This window comes from Phyllobates terribilis, unplaced genomic scaffold (assembly GCF_046119375.1).
Source record: "Phyllobates terribilis strain yellow unplaced genomic scaffold, ASM4611937v1 Scaffold_1__5_contigs__length_1240528914, whole genome shotgun sequence".
Taxonomy (NCBI): Eukaryota; Metazoa; Chordata; class Amphibia; order Anura; family Dendrobatidae; genus Phyllobates; species Phyllobates terribilis.
Genome location: NW_027362761.1, coordinates 922,098,018 through 922,117,853, shown reverse-complemented (window position 1 = coordinate 922,117,853; position 19,836 = coordinate 922,098,018). Strand labels below are relative to the sequence as shown.

Sequence of the window (19,836 nt, the reverse complement as noted above, 5' to 3'; positions counted from 1 at the left end):
ATAGTTGACTACTGTAGTCATGTAATACTGTAGTAACAAATCTGTGGTAGCCCGCAGCTCTGCTGGCATTGGGTGGTACTAAAAGTGGCAGTGCGACATCAGCAGCAGAAAGAAAATGGAGCCTAATCTTTAGTTATAAAATTGTAGGGCTTGAATGGGCTGACGTAAGTGTAGTGAAGTGCGGCACCACGCAGGAGGAGCACGCCACTGATAAGATGCCGCACATTACCTGGCGTGAGCTTCTGCACATCATACTCCAGTGAGTCCCTTCATTACAGACTGGTGTGCGCAACGCTAGTGTTAATGAATCGGCAGCGTAGTGCGACTAAGCTTATTCCTAAGGATAGGTCTCTCCCATAACTGTTCTGTAAGTGATGTGGCAGTCTAGCCCAGGTCTATACCGTATAGCTGGTGGTCTTTCTGCAAATAGTTCTAAATTCTGCTGTCACCCATGTGCCAATGGGTTTTGTTGCGCTTGCCATGGTTAGTCACCAATATCAGGAGAAGATAGTTCATTTTTGTATATTATGGAGAATGTATATGAAATGGAAATCTTAGGGTAGAAAGACAAAGCTTTCTTCAAACATTGGAGATTGTCATCAGGTTTTCTCTTATTTAAAAAGAAAAAATCCCCAAAATCTCAAGTTGAAACATTAAAGGGAACCTGTCATCATGAAAAAGCAGTCCAATCTTCAGTAACAATGTTATAGCGCAGACAGATTAGCAGATCAATATATAATTTTATGAGAAAATATTTGGTTAAACTGTTTTATTCATTTAAACATCTGATGTTTGGTCCACTGGTTAGTCCCATCAGTGACTGACAGCTGCCTATGTATAAGACTGCATACACATATAGCTGTCAGCCACTGATAGGACCAACCACTGAACCAAAGATCTCAAAGAGCGGAGGATTAAATTATTAAAACACAGATTATACTGACTCTTTTCTTACAAAACTACCTACTCAGCTCCCCCGCTCTAACATGGTGCCAGCAAATTGGTCTGCATTTTCCTGATGACAGGTTCCCTTTAATGTTTGTGTAGTCTTATAGCACCGGCAGAACCATCCGTGATTACAGCAAGCAACCCCGACTGTCCGTGCCATGAGGTGGAATAAACCAGAGCTGCCTGTGGGTAAGTAAAACTTTATACATAAAAACTAATTTTACAGAATAAATGACGGCCTTGTAGGAGGTCATGGAGGACTGAAAAAGAATGAAGCCTATTTTTAAGAAAAGTCATTGACACAAATGAACTGGCATGTAACAGGAGCTCGTATTTTCAAGATATAGATAAGCAGTGTAATGTCCACTTCTACACTCAGTTATCCTACCAGTCACTACAAGCCGCACATCCCATCTTCCAAGACTCTACAGGCTAGAAATCAGAATTACCGGCACAACTACGAGCCGGACAAAGTTCTAACACACCTCATCCATTAGAGTGGCCATGACCTGGGAGAAATAGTGGGATTCTGCCATTACAAATGTATAGGGGTTCTGAATGTCTTGTCACTTAAAGGGAACATGTCACCAGGAAAAACGCTACTAACCTGCCGATATGGGGTTAATCTGCAGGTTAATAGCGTTATTAACCTGTCCGGAACTTAGCCGAACGCTGCGGGGAGAAAATTAACTTTATCCCCCCCCTGCAGCATTCGGATTTCAGTCACCGGGACGCCTGAATACAGAGCAGCAGCTGTAACCGCGTCCCCGGCAATGACTGCCAGCCGGCCCCAATGCAGAGCGAGTGTCAGTCTGGGCCGAGGGCGCGGTTACAGTTACTGCTCTTTACTCTCTGAGCGGGGACTGAACCTGTAACTGAAACCTGCGGGGGAATAAAGTTCATTTTCTCCCCGCAGTGTTTGGCTACGTGCAGGTTAGTAATGCTATTATACTGCAGATTAACCCCATATCTGCAGGTTAATAGCGTTTTTCCTGGTGACAGGTTCCCTTTAATACTAGAAAATAGTCTTAGGCTATGTGCCCACGATACAGAAATGCTCCGGATTTTTTCCTGAGCGTTTCTGCATCTCCCTGGCAGAAAAAAACGCATGCGGATTGTACATGCGGATTGTACATGCGTTTTTCCTGCCAGGGACAAGCAGATGTGAAGCGTTCTTCACATGCATTTCCACATGCGGATTGTACATGCGTTTTTCCTGCCAGGGACATGCGGGTGTGAAGCGTTCTTCACATGCATTTCCGCATGCGGGTTGTCAAGCGCTTTCCAGGTGATTTTAGCATCACTTGGAAAGTGCTTGACAACACTATATAAATCCATGCAAACAGCATGGATTTATATAGTGTGACAGTAAAGAATGGTTAAAAATAAAAAAAATAAATCTACACTTACCTTCCGATGGCCCCCGAAGTCTTGCTTCGCTCCGTTCTCCCTTGGCAGCAGCTCGCGGTACACTGAAGGACCTGCCGTCACATGACTGACATCAGCACAGGTCCTTCAGTCCACCGCGATCTGCCGGCAAGTGAGGAGGAGCACAGCGGGGGCCATCAGAAGGTAAATATAACATTTATTTTATTCTTTTTTTCACAGGTTCTATGGTACCCGGGTCCGGAGGAGAGTCTCCTGTCCTCTAGACCCTGGTACCATCCGCACATTGAAATGTGTGGAATGCGCATCTACATATGCAGTGATGCGTAATCCATGCGTTCCAATGCAAGTCAATGGCGGCGAAAACGCAGCACTTCAGCAAAATAATTGGTAGTGCTGCGTTTTTTTCAACAGCGGAAATTTCCGCAGCATGTGCACAGCACATGCGGATTATCATTGGGGAACATGACAGGCCTTCTACCAAGCGTTTAACCGTTTCTGCAGCGTTTTTGCCGTTGCGGAAAAGCTTAAAAAACGCATCGTGGGCGCACAGCCTTAGAGTATACCTCTAGATTGGAAATACACTTGCCATGATGTTAGGGAAATGCATTAAACGCAATTTCCTAATACACCCCCTATTTAAATAATTAGTCCTGATGAAGAATAAAGCGCAGGGAAGCTGTGAGGAAAATGCATTTCTGGTTGGTGCCCTTCAATCCTGCAGACGAGCTGTAGGTTACCACTTGCAGTGGGAGCAGCAGGGAATTTGCTTACCCCAGGGGTGTCCTGACACTTATTTGGATGAACGCTTTTAATAAATGTATATATTTCCGTTTCTCATTACATTAGCAAGTGGATGTAAAATCTGCAGGTACACTTTAATTACTAGCTCTACTAGAAATGTTTCACAATGGCTGCTACTATAGGAACTATAGCCTTGTATTAAAAATATGCTGCAAAAATGTATTCATCATTTATTTTATCTCAAAAAACTAGTAACAGCATAAGAAAAGAAAAAAAAAGAGAAAAAAAAGTGTCCCCTGTCTTTTCTGCAATAAATTTTTCCTTAAACTATAAATCTGAGAAATGTTAATTCTCTTCTTCATGTAATAAGGCCTGACCCATTGCCACAGTCACCCATGACAATGTCAATCACTTGTTTTAGACTATACATTATTGGGGTCTAGGCATCTATGGTAAAACTGTCACACATTTGATCTACCCTATTGGAAGTACCCTAATGGGGGAGCAGGCTGCATAGTTCTCATTTGTAGCCTCTTGTATTATACACCGTTTATAGGATCATCAGCCAGCTCAGGACCAAGTCACTTCTTAGTGGAAGAATAGCAGACAGATAAGGCATAGGTTCTAAAACACAACCCACAATAGTGCAAAATTAACTATGAACGCCATCTGAACAAATTCTGAAATGGCTTTGGAGAGAAGAACTAGAATTTTCATTTTGCTTGTGACATTTCAAAGTATTAACAAATAGATCTTCATGTATTACAATGCTTCACCCCCGCCAATGCCAAAATAGAAACACAAAAAATTGTGTTAAAGGATTTCTCCTAACACTGAAAGCTAACGCTCAGTTATCTCGTAGACAATGAATGGAGTGGTGGAGTGCATGCACAGTCCCTGCTAATTTCCAATGGGGTGTTTTAGAGCCCCGTTCTACGTGGCTGGACCCCACCAATCAGACAGTTAACACCAACCTAGGGGAGAGGCAATACCTTTTGATGTTGGACGCAACGCTTTAACAATAGCAACCAGCAGTTCAGGACATTGGGGAGGAAAAAACTTCTAGACCCCCTAACAACGTGACCTTCAAATAAGTGTCCATCAGCAGCAGAAGGCATCATACAGCTGAGTAGAGGAAAATAAACCCAGGTAGTGATAACAATCAGGACCGAGTAGAATTACACCTTAAAGGGATTTACCAGCTTCAGAAAACACCTGTACCCAGGCACAGTTTCTTACAAAGTGCTCTTTACTCGCCCTCCCCAGACCCAGATCTTAGTCTTCGCCACTGATCACAGGGTACACAGTGCTGATATCATATCGACAGTGCTGCAGCCAATCACTGAGCTCAGCGCTTCTGCCAGAGTAAATGGTAAGAGCCATGGAGCTCAAGTATTGGCTAAGACACCGGGAGCAGCAGTGGAGACTCAGCGCTGGACCCAGGGCGGGAGAGTTAAGAATTGTTTGGTTTTTTAATTAAAAAAACTTGCGCCAGATGACAGGAATGTTTTGAACAAAATAAATTGGGGGAAACTACTCACATGGCTAAAGATGGCCATAACCAATACTTGTGTAAGCCCCATTTCTACAAGATCGGCCAACCATCTACTGTGTATGGAGGTGTCATGACTCTCCCCTGTCAGGGCAATTAAGGACCAGGATGCTGGATTTTAAATGCTAGATCCTTTCTGGGGTGTAGGCCACTACCTGAGCATGCTGTGGCTTGCTACACACGAATGCTCAGACGAGCCAAGTGTGCATGTCCATCAGAGGGAACAGCTATCTGGCTACTTTATTCTGAAAGGTCTTTAGTGTTAAGGAAAAGAACAACGTCACTCATTGCATCCCAACACTGAAACAATGCATACAAACAAGGTGAAGTTGAGATTCAACAATACATACACTAATGTGCTGCCTATAGAAAAATACAATGGTGGAGACCGAGGCAGGTTTACAAGATTTAAATAACCTGTACGGGATTAGAAAAAAAAATCTGCATCAGAAGCAGCCCGAGTCTTGTCCATTGGCTGTGCCTGGTACTGCACAATTCAAGAGAATGGGACTGAGCAGCAATTCCAAAGACAACCCAGGGATAAGAGCGGTGCAAATCTAGAAAAAAAAGTGAGTCTTTTCCACAATCCTGAAAACCCCCTGGACTTTTTTGTGTTCTTTTCTGGAATGAAACAAGAGAAAACGCATAATAAAATGGTGTTTCCATAGTGAACATCTTGGAAGATCTTCTAAAGCCATAAAAATGTTGGCATAATCATGAAATGGTCAGATGTGTGCAGGTAAGGTCAGCTCAAGGTGAAATGTCTAAACACAGTGTTCATAGATCATGTCACAAGTACCAAAGAAAGAGTCCCTACCTACGGTATGCTTTCCCAGGTCCTCTCAGATAAGACACCATCACAATTACTTATCAGAGCTGAATAGTGCAGGAAGCATGCGTCAGTGTTCTCCATTTTAGCTAATCTGCTTAGATTTGGCTCTTCATTGTCTATACATGTATGCCACCTGTGACAGCTGAAGGAGCAAGCACACCACTGATCATATGCACAATTATGGAAACCTGCATCCATGTTGTGTATAAATCCTTCATCCCCGGATATGGAAGGCGATCAATTATTGTCTGCATTCAATACCCCACAACTCAACGGAACAAGTTCTGTATTAGTGAATACCCAAAAAGTGGGAGCGGAATGCATATTCTGAAGTCCCCCGCGGTAATGACCCATATGTACAGGGGCATCAATCTCAGCAATAGTCTTGCCCACCACTCCAGTGTAGATGGAAAGCTATGTCTTTTGGTTGCATTTCCGATGCTAGACATATAAAACAAAGATTATCTTGCAAATAAAAGATGGTATATAAATACGCCAATAGCCTAGAGGCCTCCTATGTAAGGAGTACGAGACCCAGACATGCACTGGGGCAAAGAAGTATGGACAGCTCATCAGTATGTGTGTACAGTGCAGTTTTATTTTGAGGAAGGAGATGCTCCCTTTTTTTTCCAGTTCCTCAAAACTTCCAAAATAATTTCAAGTGGATATAGCATCACGCACTCACCAGAGCCATTATATTATTGATTCCACTCCACCAAGTACCCAACACAATTGGCCATTGTGCTAACATAACAGCTTAACAGGCAAATTAAAAGATACTTAAGACCATGCCTGGAGATCAAAATAAGTGCAAGGAAATGTAACGGGCCAGAAGTGCAAGTTGGTGTACCCAAACCCCAAACCGTGTATTACTCCAAAATGTATACAGTGTGCTTCCACATGGACAAATGAAAGCACTTCCAGTGCGGCCTACCCTCAAGCTTGTAAACCTGCCTGATAAACATACTCTATGCCTAACATAAGCAGATGGAGGAAAAGAAGGGAAGATATTGTGGGTAGGAAGAAAGTCCTGGATTTTCAAGTGCAAGTAAACACACTGGAGCAAGTATAGGAAGAGCGGACTATTGACCGATCCAGTCACAAGTCTTTCTAGAGAACCAGTCTGTCCTGCGGTTCCAGCTTGGAGTATATGACAAGGTGGTCCAGTTACGAGGCTAGGATGCTTCTCCTAATAATGTCTGTCTTGTATCCTCTGCTGGATGACAGCCTCTGTAGTGGACACTTCTCTGTGGATTCGGTTTCAGAGTCACTCATCTCCGCATCGGGCATGTAGCCATCATTGTCACTGACTAGCTTTAGTTTATCTTTTGTCCTATCATTTGGAGAAACAAGCCCTATGTATTGGCAGTTCGTGTTTGATTGACAAGTTTCCTCTTTTTGTGGCTGCCTCTCTCCTTTCTTTGGAATTCGGAACCCCCCCCAGTTTTTCACAGGGCTTGTAGGCACTTTTACTGAAGTCTGGTTACAATGTATTTTGATGATGGAGCCACTGTACCTAGGTAAGCTGTTTCCAGCTGAGGACTTTTTTGTGGCTATGGTGGTCGCCTTATTACTACACTGGCTTAGGGTTTTCTTGTTTTCCACAGTCTTATCCACTGGCTCTCCTGTCCTCAAGGTCTTCGGGTGCAGCTTATGGGGCTTTTCCTTTAGCTCTGCTTTTATAATATCACACCGAGGGCGGCTGTCTCGCCGTTTCCTGTGCTCTGGCATACTGGCCCCATTTTTCTGGTGGATTGGTGAAACCTTGACAATGGCCTTTTCCATAGATAACGCAGTAGACTCTGCAGGTACTCCATCCCTCTTTTTATCACTGTAGGTAGATCGAGAGTACTGGGATTTCATGCTGCTCAAAGACCTTTCTCGGTCTCTATTCTTTTTGTGAGACACTTTCATGGAACGCCCCAAAGAAGAACCAAGTTGTTTCCTGAAGAAAGCAGAATGCCACTTCAAATCTTCAATTTTTGGAGCATCTGGACCAGATGGTTGTGTATTAAAAAGAAAGTCGCTTTCTGAAAAGGCACCTGAAAAAAAATATATAAAAAAAGGTCACAATGAGTAGTGAAATACAAAGACACCAACATACAGAGTGTATAGGCTGCCCTTTTACTCACTAGCTCATCTACCTCACCCTATAGGAAAAGGAGATTGGGAAGTGATCATGAGGACATTCATTGCCAGTTCTCATGAGTAATTACATGTACCCACTTTAAAAGGACCGCTCAGTTCTCCGGACTTGTTTTAGGAAAAATGGCAATACAGAAGCCTCTTAGATTAGAACTGTGCATTTGGCCTTTCCGCTCTTAGTCCTCTTGGAAATTTATGGCTACGGACACATCCTACTGACAAGGGACAACATGGTAACACAAAGTTGTGAATTTACTTTTTGCTTTGTAATCTGAAAGCAGCATGATATAGGGGCTGAGACCCGAATTCCAGTGATGTGTCACGACTTTGTGTTGCAGTTTCAGGAAAATCAGTGTTTTATCAGCAGATTATCACAAAAGCAGAAGCTGCCTCGTGCCTCCTAGTCATCTGATCGGAGTATTGCTGTCCCACCACTGATTGTGCATGGACAAAAAGCTATCAATATACACAGAAAGCTACCAATCAGGGGTGTGGGCAGGTTACACAGGGCTCAGCATTCAGGGAACTGGCAGATTTACAGCAGAGAAAACAAGGGATTTTAGCAAAATGATACCATGCAGCCCAGTAAGTGACACGTTGCTAGAATTAGGGTTTCAGCCACTACATTACGATGATCTCAGGTTAGATAGAAAAAACCTGATGACAGATTCCTTTTAACATACATGTCAAGGGAGCTAACAAGTTCCCCTTAAAGTGACTGCAGACCTGTGTATCCTCCCATCACACACACTGTACGCTGTGAAGATTCTCCGTGCCGGGAGCAGGGGGTCTGTGACTGCAAGTATTTGACTTGCATACATGCTGTTACATGCCGACTAGATGGGCACAGCCTCGCTCAATGCAAGTGTATTGATACAGTCTATCTAGTCGGAATGTGGCTGAAAGTATGTAAATCTCAAACAAGTGGACACATGACCGTCTGCTCCCAGACAATCCACATGCGAGGATTAACAAGTCTGCAGGCCAATTATTGCCATCAACAGTTTACAAGCAGTCACAATAATAATAATAATCTTGTAATGCAAAAAACAGTGTAATTTTGATCTTTCTTGACTTTCAGCCTGTATAAAATTCTAGGCATTGCCACATAAGTGGGAATTGTCACTCATACAGCAGCATTTACATAAGGGTGTTGTACTAATGGAAGGTCCATCGGATGATCGGTAGTGATTCAGCCATCATTCAGCATGATATGTGGCAGTGTTTCTGAAGTCACGCTCCTAAGTTACACCGAGTTATGAATTCAGAGCGATACAAGCAAAAGGTACATGTTGTAGTTCTACCACGTATCTTACCAGCGCTGCTTCTCTCCTGATCCAACAGCTTTGTGTACAGATTAAAGATTTGCTCCTGAACTTTACAAACAGAGCGCTTCATCTTCTCCCTCCTGGTCACCATGTATGTGAGGTTGCGTACCTAAAACAAGGGAGAAAGGAAACCTCAGCTTGTGGATACAGCATTTGTTTAGCACACAGGATGCAGCTTGACTTGACACCAGAATCCTCCCTTGGCTCGATCGGGATTACTACACCACAGCAGATGTACAGACGACAATGTAAAGCCACAGGATTCATGTAACAGAATCCAAGGGATAAGCAGTGCGGGAGACAGTCCAGACAGTATCCCAGCTCCAATGTAATGCACTCTTACCAGAAACCTCAGGGAAAAGGAACGGACCTGAAACCGCTACTGGTTAACTGCCAGTAACCCAATATCTGGTGCATAGTCATCAAAAATCTGTTAGTTTATGTGGAGAATGTATTCATTTTTTCCTGTTCGTTGCGGTAACTAATATTTTGTCTTGTAAATGAAAACTTTTCTGTTTCACAGCACTTCCAGCAATAATAGTTACATAGATGTGGACACTACAAACACTGAAAATTGGCTGGAAAAAAAGAAGGAATTTGTAAGCTGGCACCATGCAAAGGAGGTCTGTCTTCCCTACTACCAGCTATATTAAAGAAGTGCAGTGACAAATATGGCCGCAGAAATTTACACTTCGATACGTTCTGCTGACTATGTCCACCATAACAGCCCCTTTTTCTTTGCTGTAATGCATACTGAATAATAAAGACACTTTACAAACAGTATTGATTTAAAAAAAAAAGAAGTTATGTTCTTTTACTTCAACTCCTATGTAGACCTATGTGTCTCCATGGTAACAGACTACAAATGAGCATGATGTAGTCAGATCCCTCAATCACACTATTTTCTATCTGTGGAGCACTTTTATTAACCAACCGGATTTATATTAGTAAAAAGTAAGGGAAAGATGGAAATAGTATAACTGGCCAGTTACAATATTTTCCAACTTTCACATACACACACACACACAAACTAACCAACCCACCCCCTTCAAGGAAAAGTGTTTTGTCTGTTACCATGGAGAGACACATGTTTGCATAGAAGCTGGGAAAATAGTGCAATGTAAAAAAAAAAATAAAAAATTCTGACCAAACTGAAAAAAAAAACAAAAAACTACAACCTCAAAGAAACAGGAGATATTTTTGTTGTTGCACTTTTAATTTTTTTCTCCCTTACTTCCAAGAGCCATAGTTTTTTTTTTGTTGTTATTTTTCCATTGACCTAACCATATGGGGGTTTTGTTTTTTTGCAGGACAAATAGTATTTTTTTAAATTACATTTTACAATACAATGCACTAAAAAAAAAGAGAAAAAAAAATTCCAACTGATCGTGCATTGGTGGAAAAAAAAATGCAATTTCACCATTGTTTTTTGGGTTTAGTTTTTATAGGGTTCACTGTCTGGTAAAATGATGTGGCAACCTGATTCCTAAGGGCACTACAAATACAGCAATACCAAACCTAGGAGATATAGATAGATATCCATTTTAATTCTGAACTTTTACATTTTTTTTTTTTTTTTTTTTTTTTTTTTAATACAATCTGTGCCGAAATTATTTTTTTTTAAGATCAGTAACTTTTCCTTTCATGGATCTGTGCAAGGGCTGATTTTTGTGTATCACGCTGTTATTTTTAGATACATAATGTATGACATTTTGATCACTTTATTGCCTTTTTGGTGAAATTGTGGTACCTACAAAAAACACCAAATCAGGCATCATTTTGGCTTTCATTGTATGGGATAAATATTTTCATATTATATTAGTTGAAGCAATTATGCACACAGCAATACCAAAAGGGAAAATTTAATCTTGGATATATTGTTTTCTTTTTTTATATTAAAAAAAAAATATTTTTTATATTTTTAAAAGGGAATTGAACCTGCAATTGCTTGATCGCCTATCCAATACCTTAGTGCTGCAGTATATTGCGAAACTGATGATTTCCTATGATGGCCAGCCATAGCAATTGCTCGGGGTGACGATGGCTGGCAGAAGCGAAGGTTGCCATGTTGAAGCCCCTTAAATGCCGCTGTCACAGCTAACGGAGATTGTATCAGTTGCTTTGGGTGCAGGATATGTAATACAGCCAACACTCGAGCTGAATGGAGCAGGCTCCGCTAGGTCATCAATGGGTTAAATAGAGCCAAAGCAGGCTTATTTGCAGTCCTCCGATGTACCGATTTACAACCCCCTTACATCATATGAACTTACAATTGAGCAGAAGGAAACAAGCGCTCACCCGTTCTAGATCCTGTCGCAGATGAGTAAATAGTTGCAAACGACGAATCAAGAAGTCTTGTTCCCGCTTGGCCAAGTTGTCTTCCTCGTCCTTCTTAGGAGTTATGAGTGGTTTGTTAACATTGGCTTTCCTCTTCAGTTTCCAATACTGGTAAATAAAGTCTGTGACATCATATGGGACTTGCATGGCCTGACTCACATCCTGTACATTGACAAATGTATAGAAGTCGTCCTCAAGCTGCTGGAGCTTCAGCTTCCGTTGGCTCGCGTGCTTCGCCTCCTGCTGGCAGGCAGCAAGACCTTGTAACTCATCCAAGCAAGATGGGGACGCCCCGGCTGCGTCATTAAAGTCACTAGTGCTCTCAATGATCTGCCCATCCTCTGTTTTCTTGCTTCCACTATGCTTTGGGCAATAAGACTTAAATTTGACTTCATCTTCTTCTGTCAGGATGGTCTTCATCTCCAGGCCGCGATCAAAGGCGCATGTGACGTGAAAAGCAATCCGGCAATTTTTAACAGAGCACTGAAAGCAAAAAAAACATGGCGTTAGAGATTTCTACAGACCAATTCAAGGCAAAAAGGAGCAGACTCAAATCATACATCTGTAATAAGGAGGAACTTGACGTTATGGCTGCAGGGGGCACAGCTGAACAGTGCAACAGCATTTGCTGCGAGGCTAAACCCTTTTGGCTAGCTTCCTGTACAGAAAACTGAGCCCACCACATCGCTATCATGTAAGCAGAAGGAAAAGCCCACTGTTCTACATGGCCACAGTGAACAGACTGAGATCAAGATGGATTTTGCATCTACTATATGATGGATTGGACAATGCATTATGGATTCTGTAAGAATTGTGTGAACAGAGACCAAAGTGAGTGAAGCCCCAGTCCCCTTACACATAATTATCTGATTACTTATAGGAGTATGTAAAACACAGAAAACACTATTTAATCTCAGGACACTTCCACATGTGCCGTTCTGATAGTTTCAGGAGTGGACAGTAAAAGCAAAGGGAAGTATATAGAAAAGATTCTACTACTTTCTTTTCAACTACTAATTTTGTGATCAAAACCTGAACACGGCACTAAAAAAAGTCAAAAAGGATGAACATCTGCCATGAAAGGTGAAAATAACTTGTAGTGTATGTGTTTAGTCGTGAAGCAGCAGCAAAGCCACTATAAAAGACGGCAGTGTCTTCCTGAAGTGTCTTCCTATAGCAAAAACTATGCGGGTATGCCGCCATCTGCACATACTCTTAGGAAGTCTTCACATAGAATTTAGATTATTTTTTTTTGCTGAGACTTCGGAGCAAACACACTCCAATCAAAATGAGCGTTTTTTGAGCTCCTTGTGATTTTTAAAGAGTTTCTGCTCCGAAAATACAGCAAAAAAACAAACAAAAAAAAAACGAACCTCAATGTGAACACACCCTTACGGGAAAAAAATAAATAAATCAGTGACTCTACAGCAAAAGTTGCATGTTGTACATGTGGATTCAAAGATTTCACCCCTGCTACATAGCAAGCAAGAAAACTGCAAAAGAAATTGACAACTATGAAAACCTACACGGCATGTGAATCTGAGGAGCAGATGAGATCTGTAGAGTCCGGCCCTGTAATCCTCTGCCGTCTGCAGCACTTCGGCCCCGTGTGGACTAATGGAAGCAGATAACGGCCAGCAAATACAGGTGCAGGGCTTACAGACAGCACATGTGGAGGAGACCCAGATTTACAGGCATCAATAACATTAATATTGCCCATTACCTGTGACTAGTTGGTGGAAGGGGCCTTCCTGCCCCTTATATCCTCGCTACCTCCACAGTAGATGTTCATATTACTTAAGCATTAAATGAAAGGAAATACAATGCAATCTAATCACACTTGGGCTAGGTCCACACTTCTACTGTTTGTGTTTTGTAGGACGTATACTCTTAAATTGCAACAAACTGTAAATCAGATGTATATGGCAACTAAAATGGGCAAAACATAGTCAAAGCTATTTTCTTCTGAGTAAGTTGTATTTTTTTTTCTTTTTGCAACATTAGGAAAAGCATAGCTGACTAGACTTTTTGCCTATATACATATCACCCGTGTACTTTTTTCTTCATTACTCTCACTGGGCGGATGTTTTGAAAAGTAAAGCAGTATGTTTCATATAACTAACATCTAAGTTATTAATGAATTTGGTGAGGCTTTACTTCTCTAAACACATCCTCTGCAGCGCCCCAAAGTGTTTAGGCAGACGGAGGGTTACTTATTGCGCATGTTTGCATGCATTTTAGCATATTCTTCTTGGCTCCGATGTGCACCTCCACGCCACACTGTTCAGCAACTCACAGGTGGGGGGCACGGCTCCAACAGCCCTACCTAGCCACGGCTACTGGAGGTTTTCAACAATGGACCTAAACAGGACTAAGCACAGATCACCGATGACAACCTCCAAACTATTATACGGATTGTTACAGCACAAGACCTAATACCAGTCAGACACACTGGCCACGGGAAAATGGTGTCAGACATCCGGACAGAAAAAAAAAAAAAGAAAGCATTTTTAAACACCTAAAATAAATGAAAATAATAAAAATGTATTTTGACCAAGAAATCTAATTGAATTACATGTCATTTCAGAACATGATCAATGGATGCAGACAGTGTGTGATACGGTGTCTCTGATTTTAACAATATGTTCAGGAGTAGTTACGTTTATACAGTCTTACAATTATTAACGGCCCTGTGAAGGCAGCCATGATGCTGATGGCCGTCGGTGAGAAAGAGTTGGACGCCCCCGCTCTACTATATAGAGCTCTGTAGATAAGCAGCTTATAGCCACCATTGAGTTGTGGGGGTTGTGACAGTGCCCCATTATTGTATGGTTGTTACCTGGTAAAGCATAGACTTTTAGACATGATGTACACTAATAGAAAAAAAAAAAAATTTCTGAACGTCTCTAGTGAGCTATAGCCTGTAGTTGTATATTTCTGCTGCATTTGGTAATAGCCAGGGCTGTCCATTGCAGCGTGTGTAAACTGGCTTTCCGCTGCAGAGAGTGTTTTAGGCTGTGCTACATGACAGCTTTCTAACCTCAGAGACTAACACACAATGACAACAGAATATTTCAATGTTCCCTCTGAAAAGAAGCCAATCTCTGGGTTTTCTTGCTCAGGTTGATGAAAGGGAAAACACACAAGACAGTTATTAACCGGCTTTACATCATCTGAGACTACGCCGGACTGGCGTCAGAAATCAATACGCTGGACAAAATAAATATACAGGAGCAAAGGAAACAAGAAAATACAACAGCACAAACTACAAAAGATGTTATTGGAAAATGAACAGAAGACTGCGGGGCGGATGGAGCTGATCAATAGATGACTGCCATCACCTGGGCAATGGCGACTATCAGACCATGGAAAGCTTATAGTCATTAGCCCCTGGCATGTCAATGACTGGCAGCAATTCCAGGGATCGGCGCTGTTCATTTACAAGGCCGCCCGCTGCTGTCTATGGACAGGCTGGAAGGTTACCCTATCACGTACATGCAGAACAGTTTAATCACACATTATAGTCATCTTCAGCCCTCGGGGATTAGAGAAAAAAAACACCAGAACAAAAATAAAACCCTATAATTACATCTGTGATTATGTAACATCCCCGAGAGATGAAATTCATCCTGTTTTTATGATGCCCACAGGGGAGCGGATAATAATGACTGGAACACATTAAACATTATTCTATTTTTAAGGTTGCAAAGCTTAACCCTTTTTACTGCTAGAAGTTAGACAATTTTCACACTTTTGACAGGAAAAATGAAAGCATAAAAAACCCCAAACATACAGTACAGACCAAAAGTTTGGACACACCTTCTCATTTAAAGATTTTTCTGTATTTTCAGGACTATGAAAATTGTACATTCACACTGGAGGCATCAAAACTATCAATTAACATATGTGGAATTATATACTTAACAAAAAAGTGTGAAACAACTGAAAATATGTCTTATATTCTAGGTTCTTCAAAGTAGCCACCTTTTGCTTTGATGACTGCTTTGCACACTCTTGGCATTCTCTTGATGAGCTTCAAGATGTAGTTACCGGAAATGGTCTTCCAACAATCTTGAAGTAGTTCCCAGAGATGCTTAGCACTTGTTGGCCCTTTTGCCTTCGCTCTGCGGTCCAGCTCACCCCAAACCATCTCGATTGGGTTAAGGTCTGGTGACTGTGGAGGCCAGGTCATCTGGCGTAGCACCCCATCACTCTCCTTCTTGGTCAAATAGCCCTTACACAGCCTGGAGGTGTGTTTGGGGTCATTGTCCTGTTGAAAAATAAATGATGGTCCAACTAAACGCAAACCGGATGGAATAGCATGCCGCTGCAAGATGCTGTGGTAGCCATGCTGGTTCAGTATGCTTTCAATTTTGAATAAATCCCCAACAGTGTCACCAGCAAAGCACCCCCACACCATCACACCTCCTCCTCCATGCTTCACAGTGGGAACCAGGCATGTAGAGTCCATCCGTTCACCTTTTCTGCGTCGCACAAAGACACGGTGATTGGAACCAAAGATCTCAAATTTGGACTCATCAGACCAAAGCACAGATTTCCACTGGTCTAATGTGCATTCCTTGTGTTCTTTAGCCCAAACAAGTCTCTTCTGCTTGTTGCCTGTCCTTAGCAGTGGTTTCCTAGCAGCTATTTTATCATGAAGGGCTGCTGTACAAAGTCTCCTCTTAACAGTTGTTGTAGAGATGTGTCTGCTGCTAGAACTCTGTGTGGCATTGACCTGGTCTCTAATCTGAGCTGCTGTTAACCTGCAATTTCTGAGGCTGGTGCCTCGGATAAACTTATCCTCAGAAGCAGAGGTGACTCTTGGTCTTCCTTTCCTGGGGCGGTCCTCATGTGAGCTAGTTTCTTTGTAGCGCTTGATGGTTTTTGCAACTGCACTTGGGGACACTTTCAAAGTTTGCCCAATTTTTCGGACTGACTGACCTTCATTTCTTAAAGTAATGATGGCCACTTGTTTTTCTTTACTTAGCTGCTTTTTTCTTGCCATAATACAAATTCTAACAGTCTATTCAGTAGGACTATCAGCTGTGTATCCACCTGACTTCTGCACAACACAACTGATTGACCCAACCCCATTTATAAGGCAAGAAATCCCGCTTATTAAACCTGACAGGGCACACCTGTGAAGTGAAAACCATTTCCGGTGACTACCTCTTGAAGCTCATCAAGAGAATGCCAAGAGTGTGCAAAGCAGTCATCAAAGCAAAAGGTGGCTACTTTGAAGAACCTAGAATATAAGACATATTTTCAGCTGTTTCACACTTTTTTGTTAAGTATATAATTCCACATGTGTTAATTCAGTTTTGATGCCTTCAGTGTGAATGTACAATTTTCAAAGTCATGAAAATACAGAAAAATCTTTAAATGAGAAGGTGTGTCCAAACTTTTGGTCTGTACTGTATTTTACCCATGTGCCCACAAATCTTCCTTCATGCAATCTTGCACTAAATGATACATTATGTAAAATAAGCATACAAGTGTATGTTTCAGGTCTGTCCTAATCAGAGCCTTAGATGAAGGGCACAAAGTACAATGTGTGCAGTCAGTACACCCCAGTTAAGACTGGGCTTAAATGTACATCAAAAATGAAGAAATCAGAGTTATAATCAGGGGCAACGGCTTATCTTCTCTCACCTTCCTCTCTGATTACTAAGAGTGGTGATGACCTGTACTGATGGTCCGGTGTCACTTCCCGGGGGTCACAAAGGGTTCTTCCTAATGTCTGTCAGCAATGAATGTGAAAGTTCACAGTTGTCAAATTGATACATTTCCAGGAGGAATGACAGAGGAATATCACAGCACATGGTTTTAAGAAGAGATGCTCCAGGATCTTATGGAGAATGCAATGCTTATAGTCTGGTGGCTTTATTGCCTTTTCTGCATAGTTCATGGTCAGGAGTGAGCCATAAACAAACTAAAGGTACTAAAAATCATGTCTATCCACATGGTCTTTATATAACTAGGGACAGAAGAAACGCTGGGCAATAGAATGGAGACCGAGGGAAAGGAAACTTCTACCTGCAGCCAAGCAACAAGTGGACTGGGTACAAAGTGACAGAACCATTGTGCAGTGGAGCAAGGATTTACTTGGTTTCTTATTTTTACAGCCCAAGGTCATGCTTCCACTGCCCAGGTGCAATGTGAGTGGTCTTGGAGGATACATGTGAGGTTGTACTAATGAACTTTTTTTTTTTTTTTTTTTTTAAGGGTGAATTCCACCAACTAATTTATAGGGCAATGGCAGTAAGAGGGGGAGGGGGTGTTACAAAATGTGGACATGAACTTTGCAGATACTTTGTCAGTCATATATATATTTACATCTTCAGCATGTCATTTTTTTATTTTGCTAAATTAAAAGGCATGTCCATAGTGGACCATTAACCCTTCGTCCTCTGTCGGGTCAAGAAGTTCATGTGTACCTGGCCTTATAACAATGCTGTATATCTGCCACGTTATAACACCTTCCAATGCAAACATATATTTCATTACCTACATATTTACACACACACATTCACTACACAGACTCATGCACACAATCTACATTCATTATATTATTATGTCTCATACATGCATATACTTATGCACACACAATGGTCAGCTTCTTTTCACGTCCTGGGCTGAACTGAAGACTCCAGAAAAGGGGAGCAACAGGGACTAAAGTGAGGATAAGTAGCGGGAACTCTAGTGTATCGGAGCGGTGGAAACTTTGGCTTCCAGATTACTGGCCCAGCAGTAAGTGCCCTCACCAGCCGGCTGGGTGGCACTGTTCACCAGCGCAACAGTGACCGTTTGTAGGAAATAAGATTCAGGGCACAGGCCCCAAATTAAAATGCCTAGAGATGTCCCTGCGCACACCAGTTACAATGTCGGCATTTAGAATTACCTCTCGGTACATACCTTTAAGCCAGTTTGCATCATGCTACCACATCCTTTACATTTCTGCTTTGTCTAAATGAAATTCATGGTTTTCTAATAGTGATTTCAGATACAGAGTCGCTTTCAATCTTACAGCAATTCTTCCTAATTCTAGATTTGATAAGGTTACTCATAGGATTGTATTGAGAAGATAATACAATTGCTTTTTGATATGCTCTTTCAAATCATTTTGGAGTGACATTAAGCGGGTAACCCCAGTTTTGTAATCTTGAACTCAATTCAAGGGAGTATGTTAAAAAGGAAACTTCATAACCGTTAATGCAGCACAACTGTAAAAGACTGCCCATTAAGTGGTATGGATGATAATCCTAATGCTATAATTTATTAGTTACTGTAGGATTGGGATACCCGCGCGTGTGAATAATTCGGGTACCTTCAATTTTACTTGTAAAATGCATTTTCACCTTATTTTTATTTCAAATAGTTCACAAAGTTATCAAACACCGATTGAGTTCCCCACCACATTGAATTATTTTTGAATTTTATGCATGATATTTTTCAATGTGTAACTAAAGGGTTGAATGTATTGAAGACTACATTAATCTCTAAATGCCCCCGAAATATCCGCAATAGTTGGGGCCATCGGCGTCCCCACTGTTGTTCCTGCTGATTACTGGTTACACCAGCACAGCCAAGCACAAATTTTAGTATCTCACAAATAAAATCAATCCAATTCCAAACTGAGTTAGTCAGTCTCCGTCAGCACAGCACCCAGAGTACGCCGATCCACCAGGATGGCTGTATTGTACTTTACTGTATTCAGATTGCCTTATTGGATTGCAGTGCTTCTATGTGATGAGTGATTTTTAACTTCATGTCTGTCATAATTTGTGCTGTTGGAAGAAAACCAAAGACTAGCTCCCTGTTATTGTTATAGGGCGAATACTGCTGGAAAGAATTTGCAGAATTTCAAACCCCAAATATGTGCATGTCGCTCTTTCGCACACAAGTCCAGCAATATTTTTACATGACAAGTCAGTTCCTCCATTACTGAGAAATCAGCATTTGAACTGATATGCAAATGAGGCTGTAGATCTGAAGCCTCCATCACTCCAGCTCTATTCCCCGCCCAGCCTCTTACTACTTGACTTACAGCCTATTTTGCTTTGGGACATAAGGCAAATGAGCCTAGCAGGAGGTGACTATGCTGAGTGAGGAATAGAGCTGGAGTGACAGAGAATTCAGATCTATAAATTGTTCTTCAGCTTCATTTGCATATGTATTGAAACGCTGATTTCTCAGTTAAGGAAGAATGAACTGGCTATGTAAAGGTATTGTTGGACTTGTCTATGAAAGAGCTACACTTGTATATAAACAGTCTAGGGTGTGAAATCCTGCTGACAGATTCCCTTTAAAGAGCTATATACAGTACTGTGCAAATGTTTTCGGTAGGTGTGGAGAAAAAAAAATGCTGCAAAGTAATAATGCTTTAAAAAATAGAGGTGTCAATAGTTTCATTTATTAATTATATTGCAGATGTTGTCCTTGGTGGGAGATGAACCCAGGACCCCAGCGCTGCAAAGCAACACTGATTACTGAGCCACCATGCTGCCCAGCAGCCAAAAGAAAAATTGTGTGTACAATACTCTACAGGGTGGGCCATTTAT

General features: G+C 41.7%; 1 protein-coding gene across 5 annotated transcripts in view; it reads right to left on the bottom strand.

Moving 5' to 3' along the window:
- Window positions 1-786: 786 nt before the first annotated feature.
- The window catches only part of JADE1 (jade family PHD finger 1), a 69,479-nt gene continuing 50,429 nt past the window's right edge, over window positions 787-19,836 (bottom strand). For all 5 annotated transcript variants that reach the window (XM_073641594.1, XM_073641611.1, XM_073641602.1 and 2 more), the window contains exons 9-11: window positions 11,234-11,755; window positions 8,924-9,044; window positions 787-7,504 (exon numbers count right to left, since the gene is read on the bottom strand). In XM_073641594.1, the coding sequence (XP_073497695.1) occupies window positions 6,630-7,504; window positions 8,924-9,044; window positions 11,234-11,755 (1,518 nt within the window). In that variant the 3' untranslated portion in view covers window positions 787-6,629. The remainder of the gene's footprint in view (window positions 7,505-8,923; window positions 9,045-11,233; window positions 11,756-19,836) is intronic.